This window comes from Trachypithecus francoisi, unplaced genomic scaffold, assembly GCF_009764315.1.
Source record: "Trachypithecus francoisi isolate TF-2019V2 unplaced genomic scaffold, Tfra_2.0 Lachesis_group3, whole genome shotgun sequence".
Lineage (NCBI taxonomy): Eukaryota > Metazoa > Chordata > Mammalia > Primates > Cercopithecidae > Trachypithecus > Trachypithecus francoisi.
Window position 1 is genome coordinate 151,957,975 of NW_022681468.1, and position 11,620 is coordinate 151,969,594.

At 42.1% G+C, this 11,620-nt stretch overlaps 1 protein-coding gene and 1 pseudogene across 1 annotated transcript in view; one reads left to right on the forward strand and one right to left on the reverse strand.

The window, feature by feature from the left end:
• The window catches only part of FAM98B (family with sequence similarity 98 member B), a 33,600-nt gene extending 26,560 nt beyond the window's left edge, over positions 1-7,040 (reverse strand). The window contains exon 1 of the mRNA XM_033190622.1: positions 6,913-7,040. Coding sequence (XP_033046513.1) covers positions 6,913-6,983 — 71 coding nt within the window. The 5' untranslated portion in view covers positions 6,984-7,040. The remainder of the gene's footprint in view (positions 1-6,912) is intronic.
• Positions 1,313-2,421, forward strand: LOC117069562 (annotated as a pseudogene).
• Positions 7,041-11,620: the final 4,580 nt, after the last annotated feature.

The window sequence follows — 11,620 nt, forward strand, 5'->3', positions numbered from 1 at the left end:
GATTATTAGCTTCCTTTTACAGACGAGGAAGCTCAGGAAGATACAGGTAAATAATTCGTCCGGGATGGCCATAATCATAGCGAATCGTCCCAGAACCGAGCCACACAACCTCTGTCTACAGCCCCGCACTCTTAGCCCCTATTGTTCTGTCACCATCCAGAAATGTATCTAATTGTCTTATGCAACAGAAGTGTCTCAAAATATTCTGCTAGATAACTGAGTAAGGATATGAAAGCACTTTTCTGGCTAGAACAGTGCTTCTTAAACTTTTATGTGCATATGAATCTCCTGAGGGTCTTATTAAAATAAAGATTCTAATTCAGTAGAGCTGGAATGAAGTCTGGGATTCTGCATTTCTACTCCCCAGGTGGTGACGATGCTGCTAGTCCACAGAACTCTCCTAAGCAGCATAGTACTTATTTTTTTACTTTCATTAAAAAAAAACTCTCAATATTTATCATCACTCCTTCTCCTCTTGCAGTACATGAGAAATTAGAGCGTGCATTTAAGAGTCTATTTATGCTACATTTAGCAACTGTTTAGTGCTTACCACATTTATTTCATACTTGCTTTGATTTCCAACGCCATTCTGCATTTACAGAGAATAACCAAGCTCCTAGTTTGTTCTATATATTCTTAGTTAATCATCAAAGTGCTACTGTTATTCCAAACGCTGGGAACATCTCCCCTGGGCCTAGGCCCTCCCCCAAAGCCTCATACCCTGGAAGCATAGTTGCTGGTCGGACATTACTTCAAGCGGGGTGATCCAAATCTTCAGTCCATTAGGGCTGCTGGCAACTCTCCTGAACAACACAACCAGGGCCTAATTTACTTTCTATTTTCATCAGCCAAGAGACAAAATAGAAGACCCTTTCTTTTCCCATCATTTACCCAACCTATTGTCTTTGCCTCTCATCCAACTCTCCACCTCTCTCTGCTTCCCAAAAGAATGTCCACTATTTTCCATCCACAGCACGGCATATATTTTGCTATACTGTCCATCTCTTCTCAGAAAGATTATTCCTCTCGTTTTCACTCTGGATTCTCCATTTTGGACCCAAACTGAGAAGCCCAGAGCTGCTGCTAGGAGACTGGAGCCAGGGTATCCATGGGAGCCCATCCCCGGGCACCCACCCTTGGTACAGGCCACCTCGCTTCCTGGCCCAGGGAGGAAAGGAGAAGGGGAATGTGAACAGCTGTGGGAGTCGGAGTCTCAAGAGTTGCAGTGAGCCCAAGCCCAGGCCCCCCAGCCTAGCCCAGACCGTGGGCTCACTGGTTCTTCCACCCAGCCAGCCCACACCTGCGGAATTAGATGGAGCACAGTTCCATCATCACCCAGGCGCAGATGGAAGACGCCCTGGTGCTCACCAAACAAGGCCTGGTCTCCAAGTCGTCCTTAAGAAGCCTTGTGGATATAACATCTTCAAGGCCCTTTTCTGCTATTTTCACACCCAGCATGGCCAGTTAAGCTCTTCCATTGAGTTCGTGCATATAAGGAGGAAGTCAACACCACTGCAAAGTCAGATCTGCTCCAGTGTCTCCAGTACCAGTTTTTTTGTTTGTTTGTTTGTTTTTTGAGACACAGTCTTGCTCTGTCGCCCGGGCTGGAGTGCAGTGGCCAGATCTCAGCTCACTGCAAGCTCCGCCTCCCGCGTTCACGCCATTCTCCTGCCTCAGCCTCCCGAGTAGCTCGGACTACAGGCGCCCGTCACCTCGCCCAGCTAGTTTTTTGTATTTTTAGTAGAGACGGGGTTTCACCATGTTAGCCACGATGGTCTCGATCTCCTGACCTTGTGATCCGCCCGTCTCGGCCTCCCAAAGTGCTGGGATTACAGGCTTGAGCCACCGCGCCCGGCCTCCAGTACCAGTTTTATCAGATCCCAGGGACATGCCTGCTCCAAGGTGACAGAGGAAGATCAAAGGAGGATCTGTGTGGTCACTGACCTGGATGAAACTTTTGTGCATCTTTAAGCCCAGCAACAATGCTAGCTTCACAGTGCCTACAGAGATTGAGGACACCATTCAAGCAGGTATATGTGCTCAAGAGGCCTCACGCGGAAAGAGACAAATGAGAGAACTCTTTGAATGTGTTCTCTTCACTGCCAACCTAGCCAAGTATGCTGACCTGTGACGGATCTGCTGGACCAGTGTGGGGTGTTCCGAGCTCACCTATTCCATGAGTCCTGTGGTTCCACTAGGGCTGCTAAGTCAGGAACCTCAGCCTCCTGGGGAGGAACCTGAGGAAAACCCTCATCCTGGACAACTTGTCTGCTTCTTACATCTTCCACCCAGAGAATGCAGTGCCTGTGCAGTCCTGGTTTGATGAGATGGCAGATACTGAGTTGATGAACCTGATTCCAGTCTTTGAGGAGCAGAGCAGAGGACGTCTATACCAGCCTTGGGTAGGTGCAGGCCTCTTAGCCTTCCCTGCTTCCAAGCAGTGGTCATTCTAGTAGGGGTCTTTCCTACACTATGCCTTTACGGTCACCTGACAGAGTGGAAGCTGGAGCACCTCACCACATGGGCCTGGAAATAGTGAGAAGTGATTGTAAAGAGCTTTAGGACAGCTTAGACGCCAAATAGGCAAATGCCAGACCAACAATACCCAGAGCTGCCTGCTCCCGAGTTGTTGGGTTCCTGAGATGTGTGTGTGAGTGTGTGTTCTGCCATGAAGTGTGGCCCCAGGATACAGTGTTTCAGTAGGGGAGAAGCTGAGTCTTGGTCTTTCAAGTCATCTCCTCTCCTGTCACCCTAAGAGCCACTGAACTTTACAGGGATGAAGACTATTGAACACTCCATTGCCAAACCATGGCCTTTCCTCAGTGTTATCAGGCCTATGCCAAGGAAAAGGGAAGGTTATGCCTTTGGGTGCTCCAGGTACACACCTTTCCAAAATCTTTCTCAGCCAGCTGCTGCAGACAAAAATAAGACATTTCTGGGAAGATGAGGACTTATTTCCAGGCCAGTACCCCAGTGGCCATCAGGTCTTGTGGCCCAAAAGCTACTCTTGCCTCCAGGCAAGTGCCTGGCATGGCCCCTTTCTGTGTCTCCCCAAGGTTGGGTACTGAGCTCCCTTCCATCTAGCCATAGTCTTGAACCTATGGGGAAGGAGGTTTTCTTCCCACCCTGGAAGAGAACAGATTATTAATTTCTGTTCTTTTGACTCGGTTTGAAAATTCTCTTTCTTAAAAAAAAAAACAAAAAACTAAGATTATTATTCCTACCATCTCTAGCTTTAGTTATTTTTATTTTTGCAAATTCCTAAAGATCAGATAGTAGGGGTTTTGGCCTCCTTACTTACCAAAATAGCATCACTATCACTGCTCTCCCATTACCTTATAAATATCTCCTGTTCTCTTGAAGCACAGGCCACGCAGATTTACCACCCATTCACTTGTGGTTTTCATCTATTACCTCTTGGACACTCCTCAACATCCTCTTTGCTCAGTTTTCCTCTCTACCTCTGTTCTTGCCATTATACTGAGTTTCTTTAAAGTCTGTATGTATACCCTATCTTACACCCTGAGCTCTGAGTTTCAACCTGCACGTGTCACTCAGCCCCCCTTGCACCCTTGCCATTACCCAGAACTACTCTATCTCCAAAATCACTAATCCAAACATGTGGCTCCCTGACCACAACCTCTTACTTACCCTTCCAGCTTGCTTCTTTGAGCACTCACCTACAACTATTCTTTGATATCATCATTACCTCCATTCATTGATCCCTCTGCATTCTCCATATTTACCAACTTTCTCCTATCTTCACATTCTTCTGTATCCAATTTAGATTCTAAGATGTATCATTTCATTTTGGTGCTCAATACCAACTGAAGATATTAATCTGGTGGGGCCTGGTGGCTCACACCTGTAATCCCAACACTTTGGGAAACCAAGGCAGGAGATCATTTGAGGCCAGGAGTTCAAGACTAACCCGGGCATCATAACAAGACCCTGTGTCTATAAATCTTTTTTAAAATAAAGAGAAATGAATCTTTGAATTTTAATATCCAATCAGTTACTAAGTCCAGTAATGTAGTTCTTTCCATATCCACTGCCACTAAGCAACCATCATTTCTTTCCCAGACTATTAACTAAATTCTCCAATCCATTTTCCACCTTGCTGACAGATGTAACTTTCAAACTAGACATCTAATCACTCCCTTTTTATTTACAATTCTTCAATCGCATCCCACTGCTGTTACGATCAAGAATAAAATCCACAACACAGCCTAAAAGGGGCTGCATGCCCTAATTTGCACCTAACTCTTTAATCCAATTTCCCACCACTCTGCCCCTCACACTCTGCCTTCCAACCACATTAGCCTCCTTCCAGTTTTTCCAATACAGCAAGCTCCTTCCCACTCCACAGTCTTCACATTTTCTTCTCACTGTAAGGATATCTTGGTTCCCCTTTTTCATCCATCCAACCTCAACTAGTTAACTTCTATTCACCCTTCCCATTTCAACTCAAATGTCACTTCCTCAGGAATCTATCACTAACCCCTAAGACTTCTTAGATCCTGCTGTTATATCACCCTGTTCTTTCCCTTTGACACATTTATTATAGTTTATAATTATTTTTGTGATCATGTCTGTTTCTCCACTAGATTGTAAACTCCACAGAGGCAGGAACCAAGTCTCTTTTGCTCACCACTGACTCCTCAGAATGAGGTCCAATATACAGTTGTGTTTGATAAATATTTAAAGGAAATTTCTCTCCACAGTAGTGTTTCTCAACCAAGGCTGTGAATCCTTTTAAAAATATGCAGGTCTGTACTGTACCGCTTGAAGATTATGATTCGGTCAGTCTATGTTATATGCCAGACTGGAACAGTTTTCATAAGTTCCATATGATTCTGATGCACTTCCAGCGTTGAGATCTACTATTCCACAAAATCAGAGACTATCAGAACTGAAAGAGACTTCTAAAATCATCTGCTCCAGTCCTCTCTTTTCACAGATAAGAAAACTTACCGACTCCTAGCCTATCCTGTTTTCACCTGTAACACTAAATTGTCCTTTCACATAGATTTTTCCCTTCAAGTGCCTCCCATTAATTTATTTTACATGACAAACTGAAGTACCTTCCCTGATATCCTAAATACCTTACAACAGGAAATGCATTATTCACCATCTACATGGATATTTGAAAACACAGTGTTGCATTACAACACATATTGTAAATAACTACTTTTTTCACATCTTATTATCATAGGCGAATTCAGACTTCAAAATTTTGCCCTCATGGTTATTCCAGGAAAAACTAATTTTGGAGTGCGTAAACTGTTTTACTTTCCATGTTGAATAATCTGAAACTAGTTTTCCTTGATAAAAATCAAGATTATAGCAATGAACTTTCCAAAACACTTATAAAAGGAACAATAAGTTCAAGAAATGAAGAAAGAAGAAAAGCACTGCCTTTTCCTTTTTCATAAACCATTTATGAGATCCCAGTATTCTTACCTGAAGTACTTGGGAGCTCAAACTCTTTGGAGCCTAAATAATTCTACTAAGTATTTTCAGTTCTTGTTTTGGTTCCTTCTTAACCAAGTTAAGGGAGAACTTCCAAGGGACTTCACAGAAGTAAAAATGCCCCCTAAATAATCAATGGCACTGTTCTTTCATTGGACAAATCCGTATTCACGATCTACTAAGTGCAAGACTCGGTAACACTGGATCACTGCAAAGTAGATATTATCAGAGTCCAACTAAAGAAACAGTTGATAGGGGGGCAAATGCAGTTTTAGGGAAGATAAAGTGGGGTGTGGGATTGGTTCAAGCTGCACTGCAAAGGCACAGCTTCCCTATCAAGAAACAGCAGCACGTAGCAGGGCAAACAAATGTGCAGATGGCTCCAAGCTCTTTATTTAATGTGCACTGTATGACTCAACTATCTGGTCCTATGCTTACCGTTGTGGGCTCTCTTCTCTAAGCTTTTCTTCATTCATTTACTCATTCATTCAACCATTTACTGTAAGAGACTCCGTTCTAGTGTGTTGCTGGGAATACATCGGTGAATAAAATATGCAAAGCATCAGTTTTCCAGGAGCTGACTTGGGGAGGAGGAGGAATAAAATGAGGGAAAGGAGAGTTCAAGAGACGAATGGGCAGGACATAATTTGGGATGGGGACAACAGCTGTGTGGGAAAAAACAGGACGAGGTTGAGGGGGAGATTACTAATCACCACACTTGTTAAGTATTAATATTACTGCCACCTCCATCCTAAGAGTTCTCACAACACCTACCACACTGCACTGTAGCCTGCAATAGCCTGCGCGACTACGTAAGCCACGAGTAATCTGTAGAACTATCTTTTTCCCTTGCCTAGAGGAAATTTACAAACATAAATATGTGTAAATGCACATACAAGCTAATATACACGTTGACGAACAGATGAAATGGTTGAAAGAATGAACCCGCAATGAACTACATACACCACTTTCTCCGGTCAAAGTAGAAGCCATTCGCTTCAGAGCCCCAAGTAAGCCACAAGTTGTACACTGTAGGAGACAACAGTCCTCAACAGCAGCTCAGGTTCCAAGCACCTACCTCCGGGCGCCACAACTACGTCAACACAAATATCACAAATACCGCGGGCACGGGCTCGCCCAGAAAACCAGTGCCAGAAGGGCCGCTCCGCGCCACCCCGCGGATTCCTGCGACAGAGTTCCGCGAGGCAAGAAGTTTGAAAGAGGGGGCCACGAACCCCAGCTCTCCGGCCCTGCTCCACCCCCTAAATAGATTTCTCTCCCGCCTCCCGCTTAACTCCGTCGGCGCCGGAGGGATCGAGGCAGGGAAGACGGCCTGCACAGGGCCGCCCAGGCCCACAGAGGCCCAAGGGAAGTAGGTTAAGCAGCCAGGCCAAGGAGAGGTTGCGTTTTCAGGAAAAAGGCGTCTCCAAAAGCACTCACCCCAGCGCCTCCAGTGTGTCCAGCACGTCTCCCTCCATCGTTGGTTCGGGACCCGGCTCCGGCCCTCTCATGGTCCTTTGGCCCAGAGCTGTTCGACGCTCTAAGTAACCCGCCGGAAACTAGCGTCACCGCGCCAAGGTTCCGGTCCGGGTCTCGCCGGTAACTGCCTAAGAGCACAGCTGAAGAAGGGCGCAAAGGTTCCCAGCCCCGAGACGATGGACACTTGATAGTGCCTAAAACCGCTGGGTGTAAAGATAATAATTTTTTAAAAGAATATTAGAAATAATAGTAATAAAGAGGCCTCTGTGTTGGGTCTTTTCTGTGTGTTCAAATAAATTTTAGCAAATATCGTGGTATCGAGTTGATCTCAACCTATCCGATTCCAGACCTTCTTTTAAATAACAGAAATCTGAAATGAAATTATAATTATCTTCAGCTAAAATTAGTAACTAATATCACATGCCTACACACATAATTTTTAAATCAATATACACGACGATGCTTCAACTTTAAGGAAACAATGAAAGGACGTAATTTATAACAAAGTAGTATTTTTCTCCTAATGAAATGCAGACCAATGAAGGGATCAGATGCTTGCATCTATCTATGTGGAAACCCCTCAAATGCATATTCAGATGATGCGCTTCATTGCTGACAAAGTATCAGTTGTATAAGCAACAAATAGCAGAGTAAGGTAGCTGATGTGGTTTTCCAAATTTGTGGCTAACTCTCCCTAAAGTTCCAAACAAACAAAACATAATATACCCTCTGTGTACTATCCATGGAGAATTCAATCTCTATCTAAAGGATTTAAAATATATATTTTAGGGTTCATAAAGGTACTAAGAGTATAAGGTTAGATCATTATTAGCAGGCATGTCACCTACATGAATATTCCAGCAGAACTGTTGAAAATGCTGCAAGAAGTATAACTATTGATCCCTTGTACGGACCTGTTCCTTGCATTGCAGACTACATAGCATTCGTAGCCGCAGTCCAATAAAGACCAGTAATGCTCTCACCTTCCTAGTCAGGGTTACAAACAAAAAGCATACCCATAAATTTGTAAAACACTCAAAGGTAAGCTGTAGTAGTCCACTCTCACATTGCTATAAATATATACCTGAGACTGAGTAATTTATAAAGAAAAGGGGTTTAATTGGCACTTGGTTCCACAGGCTGTACACGAAGCATGATGCCGGCATCTGCTCCACTCCTGGGGAGGCCTCAGGAAATGGACAGTTGTGGCAGAAGGGGAAGCGGGAGTGCAGCTATCACATGGCGGGAGTAGGAGGAAGAGAGAAGGTGCAGGGAGGTGCCACACACTTTTTTTTTGATCTGTCAATTTTATTAGTCTTTGCAGACTCAGATTTTGGCTTACTTTTCTCTGTTGCATTTTCTTCCTATTTCATTGGTGACTACTCTTTATTATTTTTATTTCTCTGCTTCTTTGGATTTAATTTGTTTTTCAGCTTCTTGAGATTGATACTTAAGTAATTTTTAATCTTTTTCATTTCTAAGAGTCACACCTAATGCTATATATTTTCCTCTAAGAATGAGTCCTCATATGTTGAATCCTGCATGAGTTGATATGTTGCGTTTTTATTATCACTCAGTTCAAAACTCTCTAATATCCATTATAATTTCTAGTTCGATGCCTGGTTATTTAGAAGTGTATTGCTTAAATTCCAATCAATTAGTTAAGGGATATTTTTAGTTTTATTTTTGAATTCTTTTTTTTTTTTTTTGAGACGGAGTCTCGCTCTGTCGCCCAGGCTGGAGTACAGTGGCTGGATCTCAGCTCACTGCAAGCTCCGCCTCCCGGGTTTACGCCATTCTCCTGCCTCAGCCTCCCGAGTAGCTGGGACTACAGGCGCCCGCCACCTCACCCGGCTAGTTTTTTTGTATTTTTTAGTAGAGACGGGGTTTCACCGTGTTAGCCAGGATGGTCTCGATCTCCTGACCTCGTGATCCGCCCGTCTCGGCCTCCCAAAGTGCTGGGATTACAGGCTTGAGCCACCGCGCCCGGCCTATTTTTGAATTCTTAATTCCTTTTTTTTTGTTACAATCTCGTACTCGGGGAATTAACTCCTGTTTTAATTCCGCTTTAGTCAGAGAACATGCTCTTTATGATTTCAATTTTGAATTTGGTGAGACTTACTTTAGGATCCACTATAGGGTTAAGTTTTACAAATTACATGTGTACTTGAAAAATGCATATTCTGAAGTTTTGGGAGGGGTAGAGATCTATGTGTATCAATTAGGTCAAATTTATAAATTATGTTTTCCAGCTCTTATTGACTTGGAATATTTTATGCCTACTGATTTTTTTTGACTGCTTGTTATATTAGTTAATGTGATTGCAGCTTTGTCTATTTCTCCTTTAAGTTGTTGGCTTTTAAAGTTTATATATTTTGAGGCTGGTTATTAAGCAAATAAACATTTAGGATTCTTATGGTTTTCTGCTATCATGACCCTTTTATCGTTATGAAATGTCCCTATTTATCTCTCTGTAATATTATAATGCCTCTTGTGTTAATAGCTTTTTTTGATATTAATATTGCTACCCAGCTATCTTTTGGTTTGATATTATATCTTCCATTTTTGCCTTCTTTTAGATTTAATAAGTATTTTTCATTATTCCATTTCTCCCTTTTCTTAGTTTTTAGTTATATACTATTTCATGATTCCTTTAGTGATTACCTAAATGATGGCAATATGCAACCTTGATTTGCCACCATTAATTCGTTATTTTACCACTGCCTGGACAATGGAAGAATATTACAGTTTTTAAACTCTCTTTGTCAGCACCTCACCCCCTGAATTATCCCTATAGTTTACATTTCAGAAGTCATTACTATTACTATTTTGAATAGTCAATATTTATGTAGTTTCACTTACATATTTACCATTTCCAGTGGTACTCTTCATTATTTTTTGCACTATTGGGATTTTATCTGGCATCATTTTTTTTAACCTGAAGAACCCTCTTTAATATTTCTTTTGACATGGGTCTGCTGGAAACAATTTATATTAGTTTTGTTTATCTGAAAACGTCTTTATTTTGCCTTCATTTCTTAAGGATATTTCCACTGTGTAAAATTCTGGATTTGTGATTATTTAAAGCATATAAAAGATGTTATTCCATTATTTTCTTGCTTCCATTGTTTCTTTTGAGAAGTCAGCTTATATTATGTTAAAGTTTGATTTTTTTCTCAAGCTGCTTTTAAGCTTTTCCTTCTATCTTTTGTTTTTTACTAAAATTTTCCTAAATTGTGAATTCCTTTGTGTATATCCTGGTTGGCATTAACAGTGCTCTTGGGTCAGTGGTTGTTCCGTCAGGAAATTTTTAGCAGAGTCTCTTCTTGCTTCTGTCTCATTTTCTCAATGGTCTTGTTGAAGTCCAATTATTCCATTTACTATGTTAGACTTTTTCAGTTTCTTCAAATATCTGTCATGCTTTTTTTTTTTTCTTTTGAGGCAGAGTCTCACTCTGTTGCCCAGGCTGGAGTGCAGTGGCCTGATTACAGCTCACTGCAGCCTCAGCCTTCTGGGCTCAAGCAATCCTGATCCTCCTGCCTTAGCTTCCTCAGTGGCTAGGACTACAAGTGCATACCACCATACCTGACTAATTTTTAAATTTCTTGTAGAGATATGGTCTCGCTTTGCTGCCCAGGCTGGTCTCAAACTCCTGGACAAGTGATCCTCTCACCTCAGCCTCCCAAAGTGCTCGGATTACAGATGTGAGCCACCATGCTTGGCCAGTAATGCTTTTTTGTTTGTTCCTTTTTAGTTATTTTTCTGTGCATAACTTTTGTTATTCATTTATTTAGATTTTTTAGGAAAACCAGCAGCAGAACACTCAAGATCAACAATAATAAAGAACAGTTACCTCATTTCTATTTGATTTTTACAGAGACTTTTTGCCAAGATTACTAAGACTAGTACCTTCTATGACACCCCAACTCTGACAAGAGGCAGGAACCACTAATATACGTTCTCCTCTCCCTTATTTGGAGATAAATTCAGATACATTAAACTGCAAGTAAGCCTTGTACAGCTCTAAAATATACAGTAAAAATAGTCATTATATCAATGTATGGGTGAGTTTATGATATGGTTAGGATCTGTGTCCGTGCCCAAATCTCATGTTAAATTATAATCCCCAATGTTGGAGGAAGGGCCTGGTGGGAGGTGACTGGATCATGAGGGCAGAGTTCTCATGAATAGTTTGACACCATTTCTGCCTTGGCACTGTATAGTGAGTGAGTTATCGTGAGATCTGGTTTTTTAAAAGTGTGTAGTAGATCATGAGGTCAGGAGTTTGAGACCAGTGTGACCAACTTGGTGAAACCTCGTCTCTACTAAAAATACAAAAATTAGCCTGGCGTGGTGGCATTTGCACCTGTAATCCCAGCTACTCGGGAGGCTGAGGCAGGAGAATCTCTTGAACCTGGGAGGCAGAGGTTGCAGTGAGCTGAGATTGCACCACTGCACTCCAGCCTGGGTGACAGTGCGAGGCTCCCTCTCAAAAGAAAAATAACCAAAAAAAGAAAAGAAATATTTGCATATTTTACAGAACATGATGGTATTCTATATTATGCTGGCAACTTTGTCTTTATTAAATTAAGTTCATGAAAAAGATTCCATTAAAAAAGCCAGAATGCAAGCTACACAAATGAGAGAAAATATTTGCGATACATGTATT